Source organism: Chrysochloris asiatica, unplaced genomic scaffold (assembly GCF_000296735.1).
Source record: "Chrysochloris asiatica unplaced genomic scaffold, ChrAsi1.0 scaffold00095, whole genome shotgun sequence".
Classification (NCBI taxonomy): Eukaryota; Metazoa; Chordata; class Mammalia; order Afrosoricida; family Chrysochloridae; genus Chrysochloris; species Chrysochloris asiatica.
The window spans coordinates 8,332,578-8,348,904 of NW_006408613.1; the positions used below are offsets into that span (position 1 = coordinate 8,332,578).

Sequence of the window (16,327 nt, forward strand, 5' to 3'; positions counted from 1 at the left end):
ATTGTGCTAACATGGCACTTATTAAATTATAATTAATTATGAAGGCAACATATAATGAATGGACTCAATTTTCAGCTGATTTAAAGAAATGATGTGTTGTACATAAATCTAACACTCAATGAAAGCTCAATAAGTGTAGGAGTTAATGTACATATTTCAAGTGGAAAATGTTTTGCATTTGTACTTTTATTCACAAACCTGTTTAAAACTTCATATGTTTTTAGAATTACAATTATATAGCAGATTTACTGGTCAGTAAACTTAGTTACATGAGAGGGCTTAAAAATTTTCATGGAAAAAATCCATTATTTTTGAATGCTATATTTCCACAAAATTTTGAAGTTCCCTCATATATTTTTGTTGTTAGGTGTCATTAAGTCAGTACTGACTTGTAGCGACCTTATGCACAGCAGAACAAAACACTGCCGGATCCTGGGCCAACCTCACTACTATTGCCATGCTTGAGTCCATCGATGCTACCACTTGGCCAATCCATTTCATTGGGGATCTTCCTCTTTTACTCTGACTGTCCACCTTATATGATTAACAGGTAAAAGCCAAAGAAGAAAGTCAAGATTCAGAGATAAGGATATGGATGAACGTGGAAAACCACGAGGAAAGAGAAAGAAGAATATTATGTAGCAGTTGTTTATTTGACCAAGAAAAGCACCAAGTTAAAAATCATATATTTTTTGTTTTTAGACATTATAGAAATTCTATCCACCTATCAGTCTCTTGGATAAAGATACTACCAAAGGGCTATATTAGCAGTGTAGGGACCAGAGGGATTTCATGTTAATTACACACAATTTGTATTCATGTTTACTCAAAGAAACACTGGTGAAATTTTTATATTCTTAAGAGTGACCAAAAATAATGTCAAAAAGGCAGCAAGAATATCAGTGTCTTTCTTGTTTGTTTGTTCTAATGTCTCCCTCCCCTCAATAATAAACTCAGGTACTTTGCCAGAATATTTGAGATGAAAGAAAAGCGTCACTTGGTGACTACTCTGTAGTTTTCACTCTTATTATAGTTCCTGTTGTTTATCTAGAATGTTCCTTTATTACGTTTCCCTTTTTTGCAATTGTTTGTCAGTGATAACAATTGTTTTGTTTAAACATTTTGAAATAAAAATACAATATAAATTGGGGCTTTCATTATACTATAAGATAAGCACCTGACTGCTAACCACAAGGTTGACAGTTCAAACCAATCAGCTGCTCTTCAGAAACCTTATTCAGGGTCATTATGAGTCGGAATTTACTCGAGGGCACTTAACAACAACAACCACAATATTCAATCTAGGCACAGAAGAAGGGGAAGGTTTAAATGATAACTACATTTTCCTTATATGACAGGAAATTTTCCCTTTGTCTCAGAATTAGCCATCTTCAAGCCTCCTCCTTGCAGAGATACAGAGGTCAGTGGATTACGGGACCCAGTCACATTCTAAACTGATCATCTGTCTCCTGCTTTCTGATGGCCTCACTGTTGTTCTAGCTAAACCAGAATCAGCAAAAGTGACTGCCCAATAGATTCCATTCATTGGTGATAGGTCTGTCCCCTGGAAGCAGAAAAGATGAACGTAATGCCTTGCTGTGTGACTTTTATCCAGTTCCTTTTAATTTTTTGAATGCCACATGTCACCATTCTGATAGTTCTCCATTTGGTCAGTTTGCTTCTTAAAAACATGAAATCCAGAACTGAATCCAACCTTCTAGACATGGAGTACTTGTGTAGTGCTATAGGAGAAGCACTGGACTGCTAATCTCAAGGTCAATGGTTCAAACCCACCAACTGCTCCTTGGAAACCCTATACAGGGAAGCTATGAGTCGAAACCAACTTGATGGCACTTACTTAACTATATGTGGTCTTAGGCATGATCATGCCTCCTGTTAAATGAAGCTTATGTGCTAATTAAAAGAATAAATTGACAGCTTCATTACCCTAACTCATCTTGAAACTGAATCTGAAAGTCAGCCTCAAGAAATGTTCTAATACTCATATATTACTGTTGTTGTTGTTATGTGCCATGGAGTCAGTTCCGACTCACAGCGACCTTGTACAGGGTTTCTGAGGCTCTAAATCTTTATGGGAGCAGAAAGCTTCATCTTTCTCCTGCGGAACAGCTGGTAATTTTGAACTCCTGACCTTGCGGTTCACAGCCCGATTCATAACCACTACGCTACCAGAGCTTATAATATTTATTCATCCTTATATTTTTACACTATTTTAGCTCTTTGGACTTTTGTACAAAATTTTTTACTCACCTTCCTAGTTATATATCTCTTCATGGGAGAAAGATGAAGCTGTTGATTATCAGTTTCAGAAACCCTAAGGAACAGTTCTACTCTGTCCTATAGGTTCTCTATGGGTCACAATCGACTCATAGCACTGTCAGGCTTGAAGAGCAAAACTTAGAAAATCTTTTGTGTCTTAATGCCAATTAAGTAATGAAGACTCTTATATATGAAAAATCAACTGTTTAGACATAATTACACAATTCTATCTACTTAGGAGCACAGGAGTCCTAGTGTGATGCTATAGGATTAGGACTGAACTGTTAACCACAAGATCAGTGGTTCATACCCACCAGCTGCTCCTAGGAGAATCTATATAACTCAACTGCACACAATAACAACACCTAACTTATCATCATCTGTTGCTATCATTTGATTCTAACTCATAGTGACCCGATGTGTATTAGATGCCAATTATACTACAAAGGATTTTCAAGGACTGATTTTAGGAAGTAGATCACCAATTCTTTTTTTCTGAGATGCCTCTGGGTAGCCTCAAACCTGTTACCTTGAGATGAGGAAGCACTCACATTGTTGTTGTTGTTATTAAGTGCTGTCGAGTCAGTTCCAACCCTAGCAACCCTGTGTAGGGTTTCAGAGGAGCAGCTGGTAAACTTAAACCACTGACCTTGCAGTTCAAATGGTGTGGCAGCCTGGCGCATTAACCCACAGTTCCGAACCACACACATTAGCCATCTATGTATACCATGCAGGGATTCCTTCTGGCTATATAATCAGCTTATTGGCATCCTAAACATTGATTTATTTTTATTTTAAATGTATGTTGCTGTTGCTAAGTGCCATTGAATTGATTCATACTTATAGCAGCTCTCTATAGGCGTTCCAAGGAGTGGCTTGTGGGTTTGAACCACTGACCTTGCAGTTAGCAGTGCAGTGTTTATCCTACAGCAGTACACCAAGACCAATTTAAATGCATAATGTACATTATTATAGAGAAATCTATGTTAGAATTGTAAGCAAGTCTGCATGGAATCGGCCTCACTCACCTCACAACCCCATTCCCACCTGTTCCATCAAAAGACCCTCACTGAACTTATTTTATTATGACTATATTATTTAGGCAAGTGGCTTCATAGGGTAAGCACTGGACTGCAATCTACAAGGTTGGCAGTTGGATCTCACCATGCACTTTGCAGAAGAAAAATGAGGCTTTCTGCTCCTGCAAAATATAAAAAGTCTCAAAAACCCTATACAGGGTCTCTATGAATCAAAACTGACTCAATGGAACTTAACAACATCAACACATTATTTAGGCTATATGGCCTTAAAGACTAAAGGCCAGTCTGAGAAAGGAAAAAGTGAGCTTTACCTAACTCCCAAAATAAATGAAAAGCAATTAGTATGACTCCTATAAAGAGAGTGAAACTTCAGGACAGTATTCAAAAGTAATAAAGGTGAGAACTTTCTGGCAACATCAGGAGGAATCGTGAGATGCACAATGCTCTTGATGATGTATAAAATATATTTGGTGAAACAAAAATTGTACCTGGATTCTAATCCCTATTCATTTACATGGCCCAGGGAGTAGGCAATAAAAAAAAAAAAAAAATTGGATCACTATAGTGTGTGTTTCTTCAGCACAGAATGTATTTAATTCCCTGAAAATTACTCTACATTTCTACTTGTTCAGTAAGATGCCATGCAAGAGTTATGGCTTTTAAAATGTGTTTATGGTAAGAGATGCTTATATACCAATTTTTAGACCATATTAGAATCTCCTTAAGTAGCTATAATGCTTCTCTTTTGTATTCTGCCTTCCATGAAGTTATTAGCATAGTATCTTAATGATTTACAAGTTTCTGGAATACAGTAGTTGTTGTTATTTGCAAGTTTTGAGGTTTATCGCAGTGCATGGGAATCCTGATTGGCATATGGCAGGCACTAAGTGAACACTGCCTTAACAGAACTGACGGACATCTTCTAGGTCATGATTCAGGAGACACTTCAGAAGTTACTTTGGCAAGACCATGTAATTTTTATTTGCAAGTACAAGCGGAATAATTTCCTATAAACCCCTTAACAGACTGAATATGTTATACTCTGGTAAGTAATAAGGATTATTGATTATTAGAAATGCACAAGAGCTGATATAATATCTGGGTATGAGCACTAAAAATTAGGTACAGAGAGAAAACATTCAGAATCAAATCTAGGTTTTATTGAACTAAAGACTCTCATTTATGCCCAAGAACAAAATTCTAACATTTACTATTAAGGTTTCTTTATGTATAATAACTAAATCAGGTAACTAGATTTATATAGTGTGACCCCATTTTTAGGACTAAAAGTGGTATGATCGGTTTATGTATTTCCATGCAACTTATATTCTACATCATTTGTAGATAGTTAAGTAAAGCAATAAACAGACCACTCTAGACATTTACTGTTTAGGTATAAAGATTTACAATAATGCCAATATATATTTATTGATTAAAATCTAGCAAAATTCTAGGAAAACAAGAAAACTTGCTCTGCATTTTCACATGAATAAACTTTACTAAAAAGTTGTTAGTTGTTGCCTGTATAATTTCCCAAGTTATCTCTTTATATAAGAGATAGAAGGTATTTTCAAGCTTATATGTCTTATTCCATCCTTAAGAGAATTCTAAAATTTTAGGATCAAAATGTTTTTACTTATAAGACACACAATCTTACCTTGAAACTGTGCATTAAATCCTTTGCGCCGATGGTTACTGTCAGAAGTGAAGTGAAGTCGTAACCAATTCTTGCTACTGATAACAGGAGAAGGAAGGTTCATGCCAGTCAGCCTGGAATAGAGAGAGGGGGAAAAAATCTTTCTTGTAAACCAACAGAGCAAAAATCTTATATCAAACCCTCTTCTAAAATTGGACTTTATTTTTGAGATGCTTAAAATACATATCATTTATTACTTCTAAGACTTAAATGTATTCAGATTTTTTTTTATCTTTTCCAAAAGATAAATGCTGTATTAATTAAGAATTCATTATGAATCACAAAGAAAGAAAAAAGTTAGGCAAATTATAAAATTCTGTCTTTGGATAGTTGATCTCTTACGAATTCTGATTAGTTTATTGTTGGAAGCCATAAACTTGGTTTTAATTTATAGCAGCCCTGGGTGAAACTTGCAGTTGTTGTGAACTGCCGTCAAGTTGGTTCCCACCCATAGCAATCCTGTGTAGGGTTTCTGAGGAGCAACTGGTGAGTTTGAACCACCAACCTGGCAGTTCAAACAGTTTTTCAGTCTGGTCCATTAACCCACAGTGCTACAACAGGACTAGGGAAATTGTTTATAAAGCAGAATTCACACAGGGACCTTGCTGATCAAAGTAAAGAAAGGGAAATATGTATGAGACACAATGAATGCTATCCAGGAGATATGAAATGCAATTTAGTTGTTGTTGTTGTTAAGTGCACCGAGTTGATTTCAACTCATAGAGGCCCTGTATATGGTTTCTGAGAAGTGGCTAGTGAGCTAGAGCTACTGACTTTGCAGTTCAAACCAACTTTGCAGTTCAATACACACCACACTAGGACTCCTATTTAGTTACGGTTTAGTAAAGTAGTACATTAAATACAATTAAATATTTTAGAAATTAGATACAATCAATCTCTGATTGTATAGCTTACAATTTCCAGTCAACTTTACAATGGGTAGTTTAACTGGCCTGAATTGATCAAGTAATTTATTTCTTACTATGGTGTACTGAAAAGGAACCCTATTGGCACAGTGCGTAAAGCACTCAGCCATTAATAAAAGATGGGTGATTTGAACCCACCAGTTACTTTCCAGAATAAAAGAAGCCATAGTCTATTTCTGTACAAATTTTCAGCCTTGGAAACCCTATGAGGCAATTCTAATCTATCCTATCGGGTCACAATAAATTAGACTAGACAGCTGTGGGTTTATGGTGCAGCAAGAGGAACCTGGGTGGGGCAAGCAGTTTGCAACTGACTGATGGTAGTGGCTATGTGCTGTGGAGTCAGTTCCTACTCATAGCGACCCTGTACAGGGTTTCAGAGGCTGTAAATCTTTACCGGAGCAGAAAGCTTCAGCTTTCTCCTGCGGAACAGCTGGTAGTTTCAAACTGCTGACCTTGCAGTTCACAGCCCGTTTCGTAACCATTACGCTAACCTAAAAACTTGTGATTTAAACCCAAACACCAGTTCACAGAAGAGAAAGGAGGAGTTGGGGTGGGGAGATCAATTCTACTGCAGCTCACAGCAACATATTGAATTGAAAACTTAACACCACTACTAAAAAAACAAAAAAAAAAATTTCTTGGATAAAAAAGCATGATAGAGTTACAACTAGTAAATTAAGTTTGGGGCAGGGGTATACATATCATTGCAGTTCAGCACATCATATAAAGGTTCATATGCTGTGTCTGCTTTTCACTAGTCACGGTAACAGTCACATCTTCTTTTCGGTACTTCAGCTTATCATATGTACTATACATGAACAAATCTGGGTTGCAGGTCTCTAAGAGAATTTATACACACACATATACACATCCACCACTGCTCATCTGTCAATTTGTCATATTGTGGTGGCTTGTGAGTTACTGTGATTCTGAAAGCTATGCCACCGGTATTTTAAATATCAGCAGAGTCAACCACAGTGAACAGGTTTCAGATGAGCTTCCAGATGAAGACAGACTAGGAAGAAAGGCTGATGAAGTACTTTAGAATGTTTAGTCATTGAAAACCTTATGAACAGCAGAGATACACTGCCAGATATAGTGCCAGAAATGAGTCCCTTAAGTTGGAAGGCATTCAAAATACAACTGAGGAAGAGCTGCCTCCTCAAAGTAAAGTTGACCGTGAAGATGTTAATAGAGTAAAACCTGTGGGAGAAAAGCCCACGGGACCTTCATTTCTTGATGGGCCATAACTCAAAACAAAGGCAAAAAGCTGTAAAAATCCATGGAAAATCGGAACATGGAATGTACAAAGTATGAATCTGGGAAAATTGAAGTTTGTCAAAAATGAAATGAAATGCATAAATATCAGTATCTTAGGCATTAGTGAGCTGAAATGGACTGGTATTGGCCATTTTCAATCTGACAACCACATGATTTACTATGGTGGAAATGACAAATTGAAGAGGAATGGTGTTGTATTCATTGTCAAAAAGACCATATCCAGATCAGTCATGATATACAATAATGACTGGGATAGGATAATATCCATGTGCCTACAGGGAAGCCCAGTTAATACCACTAATATTCAAATTTATGCACCAACCATTAAAGCCAGTGAGGATGAAATAGAAGAATTCTACCAACTTCTTTAATCTGAAATTGATCAAACATGCAATCAAGATATATTGATCCTTACTGGTTATTGGAATGCAAAGGTTGGGAGCAAAGAAGAAGAATCAGTAATTGGAAAATATGGCCTTAGTGGTAGAAATGATGTTGGAGAACACATGATAGAATTCTGCAAAACCAATGATTTGTTCATTTCAAATACCTTCTTTAGACAGCATAAGAGATACACACAGACCTCACCAGATGTTATACATACAAATCAAATTGACTACATCTGTGGAAAGAGGCAATGGAAAAGCTCCATATCATCAGTCAAAACAAGGCCAGGGGCGGGCTGCAACAGACCATCAATTACTGATATGCAAATTCAAACTGAAGCTAAAAAAAAATGAAAACAAGTCCATGAGAGCCAAAATATGACCTTGAATATATCCCACCTGAATTTAGAGATCATCTGAAGAACAGATTTGATACATTAAACACTAAAGATCGAAGACCAGAAGAGTTGTGAGATGACATCAAGAACCTCATACATGAAGAAAGTAAAAAGTCATTGAGAAGACAAGAAAGAAGGAAAAGCTCAAAAAGGATGTCAAAAGAGACACTGAAACTTGCTCTCCAGTGTAGAGATGCTAAAGCAAATGGAAGAAATGAGGAGGTCTTCCGCAATACGTGCTTTGATTTCTTGAATGCTGCTTCCATGAGTGTTTATGCTTGATAACAGCAAAATGAGTCTTCAGCACCTTCAGTCTTTTTTTCCATTTATCTTGATGTTATTTGGTCCAATGGTGAGGAGTTTTGTTTTCTTTATATTGAGGAGCAACCTATACTGATAGCTGTACTTTTTGTTTTTTTTTAAGTAAATATTTTAAGTCCTCTTTGCTTTCAGCAAGTAAGGTTGTATCATCTGCCTATCACAGGTTGTTAATGAGTCTTCCTTTAATTCTGATGCCACTTTCTTCCTCATATGATTCAGCTTCTTATATTAATTGCCATTAGTAAACAAAGGTAAGAATATGTGAAGTTATTGTTTCTCAACATAGAAGTCTATACATTTTTCAACAGTGAGATATATACACTTCTGAATGCAGTGTTTTCATCTCTTTAATCCTTTCACAAAGAATTCTGTACTTTTTTATTTATACCACATCAAAATGGCGGTCTTAGCATCCTTCAGTTATTGAAATGTGATGCTTTTGTGCTTTGGGAATAAAAAGATGTCTGAAGAGGCTATTTTGGTGCTTTGGGGCGGATGGGGTAAAGTTTTCCAATGAAATGCTCATAGGACTAGCCATGCTACCCTTGAATAAAGAGCAGGTGTATTGTCATGGTGAAAAGAAAGAAAGAAAGAAAAAAAATCCTTGGCAAAACTTTTCTGGCCTTTTTCTCATCAAGGTAGTTTTCAGATTCTTAAGAAACTTTTTCATAAGAAGTCTCCATGATCATCCTGTATATTTTAAGACAAGATTTCCTCCTTGCAGTCCCAAAATACCTTTGTCATTATCTTCAGAGTTGACATCTCTGCCTTGAACATGACTAGCCAAGAAGATCCCCTTGATAGTCACTGTTTCAATTTGACCTTTTATTGACGGCAACCTAATGAGACTTAGACAAGTGTTTTCTTAAAATAATATGTCTACAGCCATGGACTGATCACGAAGGCATGTTTGAACATATTTTGTTTGGATAAACCCATACATGTATGAACTGGAATGCAATTCACAACATCTTTGATTTACCCTTGTGACTGTGTGTGTGTGTTGGAGGTGGGACAGAAAGTTAAAAATATTTCTAAAGCACATTTTGACTGTTAAATATTTGCAATTATTAGCAATGTGCAATATGCTGATGACACAACTTCCTTGCTGGAAATGAAGAGGACTTGAAGTACTTACTGATGAAAATAAAATAATATAGCCTTCAATATGGATTAAAACTCACTGTAAAGAAATCTTGACAATTGGACCAATACATAACAGCATGATAAACAGAAAGAAGATTAAAGTTGTCAAAAAATCTATTTTACTTGTATCCTTAATTAATGCATTGATACAATACTAAGTAAATTAAGTGATGTATTGCAATGGGCATATCTATTTCAAAAGATCTCTCAAATGACCTTCTGTAATGCTGTAGGATAAAGCACTGGACCATGAAGTTGGTTTGAATAGCAAGGTTAGCTATTCAAATTCACCAGCTACTCCTCGGAAACCCTATATAGGGTCACTATGAGTCAGAACTACTTGACTGCATATAACAATAATAATTGTTAAAGAGCAAAGATGTCACTTTGAGGACTAGTGTGTGTCACAAGTCAAAGTATTTTCAATTGCCTCATATGCATATGGAAGCTGGGCAATGAATAAAAAACACTGGAAGCCACATAGAAGCATTTGAATTATGGTGTTGGTGAATAATATTCAAAATACCAGACACTGCCAGAAAAATAAGCAGATGTGTTTTGGAATAAGTAAAAACTGAATTTTTTTTAATGTTTTATTGCAAATTGTGTGATAGGTTGTTTTACATTCATCCTATCGTATATTGTTTCATCGACATGTTTACAACCCCCTCCATGTACCATCAACCAACCAAAGGGTATACCCTACAAGCTTGCTCCCTGGTTGTCACACAGCTCCTCTCCCTCTCTGTGTCTAAAGTCCCCAGCTGTTCCATCTCTCCACATCATCGTCTCAGCCTCCATCTCAGGCATAACTGCTTCTCTGGGTAGGGTCCCTCTCTCAGCTCTTCTCCCTTGATGGCAGTCTAGGAATGGAGGTCCCTGAATGCTCTTTTTAAATAAGGATACTAAGACTTTACCTAATTTATTTTCAACATGTTACCAGAAGGAATGCTTCCCTAGAAAAGGACATTACACTTGGTAAAACAGGTCAGTGAAAATGAGGAAGACACTCATTGAGACAGATTGACACAGTTTTAGCAGCAATAGCTTCAAACATAACAATGATTGCAAGGATGGCACAGAACTGGACAGTATTTCATTCTGGTGTGCATAAGGGCACTACAAGTCACGGTATTAAAAAAAAAAAATCTTTTTTATTGTTAATTGAGTGCATGCTTACAAAGCAAACTAATTTTTCATTCACCAATTCATACACATTTTTGTCTCATGTCATTGATTGTATTCCCCCAAATAGAACATTACTTAGCCCGTTTCTTCCTATATGTTTTGTTTCTATTCCTCTGTCTTTCACAAACCTTCCTGTCTTCACTGCTTTGTCCTTGGGCAAATACTGCACTTTTGAACTCAAATAGCTGATTATTCTAATGAATGTAAACCTCCCTAGTGGTCACCCTATTTTTTGTGTTGTTAGGTGCCATTGAATTTGCTCAAACTCATAGAGACCCTATACATACCAGAATGACACACTGCATGGTCCTACACCATCCTCAAAATTATTGTGATGTTGGAGCCTGTTGTTGCTCCCACTGTGTCAATCCACTTCATTGGAGCCCTTTCCTCTTTTTTGCTAACCCTTCACTTTACCAAGGATGATGTCCTTCTCCTGACAATATGTACAAAGAATGAGAGATGAAGTCTGGCAATCCTTGCTTCTAAAAAGCATTATGGTTGGATTTTTCCTAATACAAATTGTTAGCTCTTCTGGCAGTCTACAGGGGTGAGTTCAGTTCCAGGTTTGAAGGGTGGCTAAAGGTGATTGCCTTAGGGGCACCACCAGCCTCCCTGTATACAATAATCCTGGTAATTTTTAAAAATAATTTTGATATTTGTTCCACACTTTTCTTCTACTATATTCAGGACCTTCTAATGTGATCGTTTTTAGAGTAGTCAGCATTGATATTCTAGCCCCAACTATTTCTTCTGGTATCAAGGTCATGGAAATTAAAATTATTAATCCATTTGACTAATTGTTTCCATGCATCTTTGATTTTTTTTTTTTTTTTTTAACATTCTTCTTTGCTCTAGACAGAAATCATCCTTGGCTTCTCGCGAGCTTTTAAGACCCCAGTTGATACGCACTAAAGTGGGATGCAGAACATTCTCTTTGCAGATTACACGATCCCAATGGTTCTGAGTCCTTAGGCTCAACCACTCAATCCCACAAGGTGTTTGGTTACAGCCAAGAACTTTCCATAACTTTGCTCCCTGTATGCTCTGCTGTATTCATGGATATGTTTATAGCATAGGAAAATACACATGTAGAAATATCATCTCTCAAACATATATATGCATATACATACATGCTCATTCTCCTTCCCTTTCCTCTTCAGCTTGAATGTCCAACTATATAAAATATATTATTTAATGTCTCTGATGCCAAATCTATTTTTAAAACAAAGCTTATTAATGTCTATTATCTGTAAGGGTTCGACCCATCCTCTTTTAGCAAAATCCCTTAGAAACTCTTGTGATCTTCATGGAATTCTCTATGAACATCACGGATTGCTTATCTTGGTAAAGCAAGGGGGATCTCATTCCTATGCACTGGTTTTGCTAGGGATGAGTTTATTGGCTAGAGTCTTTCCATACTTTCTCTATCACCTAGAGGAAAATAAGCTTCAAATTAATATGCAGTCAAGCTTTCTGATATTAGGGTGTTTCGTTTCAACTCTCAGGTTTAAAAATGTGCAGTGTCTGGTTTAAAGTTAAAAGCTAAACCTTGATGTAACAAATTGAAACTGTGTTTATGGCACTGTTAGAAATAATCTTCAGTAAGAGAAAATGCACTACTCAGATCTGCCTATTTATTTAGGGTTATGTTGCACAAACTGGTGACAATCTAACAGAGCTGACTCCAAGAAATATTTAATTATTAAAAAAAAAAATTGCATAAAGCATTTTTTGTTTTGTTTTGGTGGCAGGTGGCTTTTGTTTTCTTCCTTGTGAGATATTGTCACAAAATCTACTAAAAATCTAAAAAAAAAAAAAAAAAAAATCCAATGGACACACACACACATCTCTTTGCCTAACATTGAAAATGTCCAAGGGAGAAGTAAATTCTGGAATTGAAAGCCTAGAGTCTATCCAGATCACTTGCATTTAATTGATGAAATTTTTGTAATTGAAATCAATATTTATTTTGTGTTTATTTTGACAATAAACATGCTCTTAGATTACATTATAGTGCTTCTTCTCACAAACAAAGTTAAATTTCATTTTAGTTAGGTATCAACAATTGTAATTGTTCTAAGCCATCTCTTTATCCTTGCATTTTCCAAATATCTACCAATAAAATTATCAATTCTGTTTTAGTACAGGGGCAAGAAAGTTTTCTGCAATGGCAAGATAGTAAAAATTTTAGACACTATGGATCATATGGTCTCTGTGGTAGTTACTCACCTCTATCATTACAGTGTGAAAGCGACAATAGACAACACATAAAAGAATGGGTATTCATGTGTTCCAACAACACTTAATTGATGGTTACTGAAATTTGCATTTCACATACCTTTTATGTGCCATAAAATATTATTATTCTCTGATTTATTTTCAACCATATTTCACCTCTGCTTTAGTATAAATGAACCAATTTGTAAAATCCCTGAGCAGTAAGATAATTAGATGATGTCAATCAACCTAGTGTAACTAAAGTAAAACAAACACACAAAAAAACCCCACAAAACTTCCGTGCAGATTTCTTTTATACAGAACCAAGTAGTATGAAGAAGACAAATTAATGATATAATTCCTTCTCTATGACTATATATAGTCAAACCACGCAGACACCTCACACTCCAAAGTAGATTCTTCATACATGAATTTCTATCTTTTACTTGGTGTTCAGAAGATACACTGCAGAATATGCATCAACTCAACAGTTTCTATATGTAGAATTCATAGCATTCAGATTTGTGCATCCATTCTCACTTTCTTTTTCTGAGGTGTTTCTCCTTCATTTGCATAAACTCACTGCCCCCAAAGCTCTTATCTAAACTTTTTCCTTACTGTTGTCACTTTAATCCCATATAGATAGACCTTAAAAGAGTATAATGCTAAAGGCTGATATTCTTTAAAAGTTAAGCTAAACAGTATTTCCATTTTAAGATATTTTTGGTTTAAGATAAAATATTATCTCAGAGCAATAGTTTGAGAGTTCATCCAGACTTCACGACTCTTGAAAATTAGGACTGTGAGAATTTGAAATTCTAACTGGCACTTTCCCCCTATTTGTAAAGACTGTTCTATTTGATCAAAATATTCAGTAGCTGGGCACCATCCAATTTTTCTGGTCTCATGGCAAAGGAGACAGTTGGCTCTTGATCATATGCTACCTCTTGAAAGTTAATTGTCACTCCTTCTTCCTAGTCTGTCTTTGTCTGGAAGCTCATCTGAAACCTGTCCACCATGGGTGACCCTGATGGTATTTAAAATACCAGTGAAATAGTTTTCAGAATCATAGCAACTCACAAGCCACCACAGTATGACAAACTGACAGATGTGTGGTGGGGCTCCAACATAGAGAGGCTAAAGCAAGTGGAATAAATTATTAGATAAAACTGGTGCATAGAAAATTTCAAAGTGAAGCAGAAAAGACAAAGTCAAATATTATAGCAAAATGTGCAACCACTTGGAATTAGAAAACTGAAAGGGAAGAATACACTCAGCATATTTTCAAATGAGGAAACTGAAGAAAATTCAAACCTGGACTTGCAATATAGAAGGATTCTATGGGCAAAATATTGAATCATGCAAAAAGCATCAAAAGAAGATGGAAAGAATACAGTTACTTTACCAAAAATAAATGGCTGATGTTCAACCATTTTATGAGATAACATATGATCAAGAGCCAATGACACTGAAGGAAGAAGTTCAAGATGCTTTAAAGGCACTGGCAAAGAACAAGGCCCCATGAATGGATGGAATAAAAACAACATCATGATAAATGGAGAAGAGATTGAAGTTATCAAAGATTTCATTTTGCTATTATCAACCATCAAAACTCATGGAAGCAATAGTTAAGAAATCAAACAAAATGTTGAACTGGAAAAATCTGCTGCACATGATCTACTTAAAGTGTTGAAGAGCAAAGATGTCAGTTGAGGACTAAAGTGCACCTGACCAAGCCATAGTATTTTCAATAACCTCATATGCATGTGAAAGTTAGGAAATGAATAAGACTGTAAAAGAATTGAGGCATCTGAATTATTGTGCTAGAGGAAAATATTAAAATGGCAGGACAGTGGACTGCCAAAAGAACAAACAAATCTGTGTTGTTGGAAAAAGTACAACCAGAATGCTAATTGAAAGCCAAGGTAGTAAAACTTCATCTCTCATACTTTGGACATGTTATCAGGAGGGACCAGTCCCTGGAGAAGGACATCATTCTTGGTAAAGTGAAGTTCAGAGAAAAAGAGGAAGATCCCCAACAAATTGGGTTGACACAGTGGCAGAAGCAATGGGCTAAAGGGTGGCAACATCTGTAATGTTGGCACAGGATTGGAAAGTGTTTCATTCTGTTGTGCACTGGATGACTATGAGTTAGTATAAACTCTGTGGTACCTAAAAACACTGATGTACACATCTTGATTTCCTGAGCCTTAGAACCTATGATCTCAGAATCTTACATGGAAAAGAAAACTTTACAGATCTGAAAATGTTAAGAATTTTGAGTTGGAGAGATTATCGTCAATTATCTGGGTAGGCCCAATATGACATCAAGAGTGCTTACTGAAGAGGATGACAGAAAGAAAAGGAAAAAAAAAAAAAAAAGAATCAGATATAGATGTAACAATGGGAGAAGGCCAGAGTGATGCATGTGAGCAACTGAGTGCTATTGCTGAACTTAAAGATGGAGCAGGGACCATGAGTGAATGAATATAGGCATCAGAGCTGGAAAAAGAAAGGAAATAGATTCTTCCCCATAGTCCTCAGAAAGGAGCGCATCCTTGTTGACGCCCTGACTTTAGACTGGTGAAATTTATGTTGGATTTATAACCTATAAAATTGTAAAATAATAAGTTGTTTTGTTTCAAGCCATCAAGTGCATGCTCATTTGTTATGGCAGTTAATGCAAACGATATTTTAATAAATACTTATTTTTTATTACAAAACATCCTCAAAGAAGGGAAATATGATAGAATATTCATTGTTCTCTTTCTATTAATATGAGATGTCAGATAATTGATAGTTTAAATCCTTTCTATAATTATCAATGTTCAAACATTTATTATTGTCTGAGTGAAATGTCCTATTTCTACAAACTTACTGATTGCATTTGACTTTTTTTCCTACTAACAAAATAGGGAAGTGAGAGATGGACTGTGTGACAATTTGTAGAAATAATATATGAATAGTTGTTAAAAGATACAAAGTAGAAACATTTTAAAGAAAAAGGGAGACATTCTAGAGATTTCAACAAATACCTTCCTCTATTAATTCACAGTGCTGCCACAATTTTCTATTTTAAACATAAAATATACAATTTTATATCTTAAACATAAACATAAAGGACAATTATTCATTTAAAACAAGTGGTGGATACTGATCCTAAGAAATTGTGACTTTAAAAAGAAAAAGGAGAAGAAAAACATATCAAAGTAGTATGTTGTTAAAGGAACTTCCTAAGGGAATGTTTGATGAGTTTCATTTCTGAAGCATTTCAAATGAAATAAGAAAGCCCATAAAGCAATGCAGCGGGAACACTGAACTGTCCCTTTATTGTTGTTGTTAGATGTCATTGAGTTCGTTCCGACTCATTGAGACTCTATGCACAACAGAATGAAACACTGCCCATTCATGCTCCATTCTCACAATTGTTATATTTGAGCCC

The 16,327-nt window shown here is 35.8% G+C and overlaps 1 protein-coding gene across 1 annotated transcript in view; it reads right to left on the minus strand.

Annotated features, from left to right (window-relative positions):
- The window catches only part of CSMD1 (CUB and Sushi multiple domains 1), a 2,529,117-nt gene that overhangs the window by 1,268,029 nt on the left and 1,244,761 nt on the right, over nt 1-16,327 (minus strand). Inside the window, exon 5 of the mRNA XM_006866725.1 lies at nt 4,978-5,090. Coding sequence (XP_006866787.1) covers nt 4,978-5,090 — 113 coding nt within the window. The remainder of the gene's footprint in view (nt 1-4,977; nt 5,091-16,327) is intronic.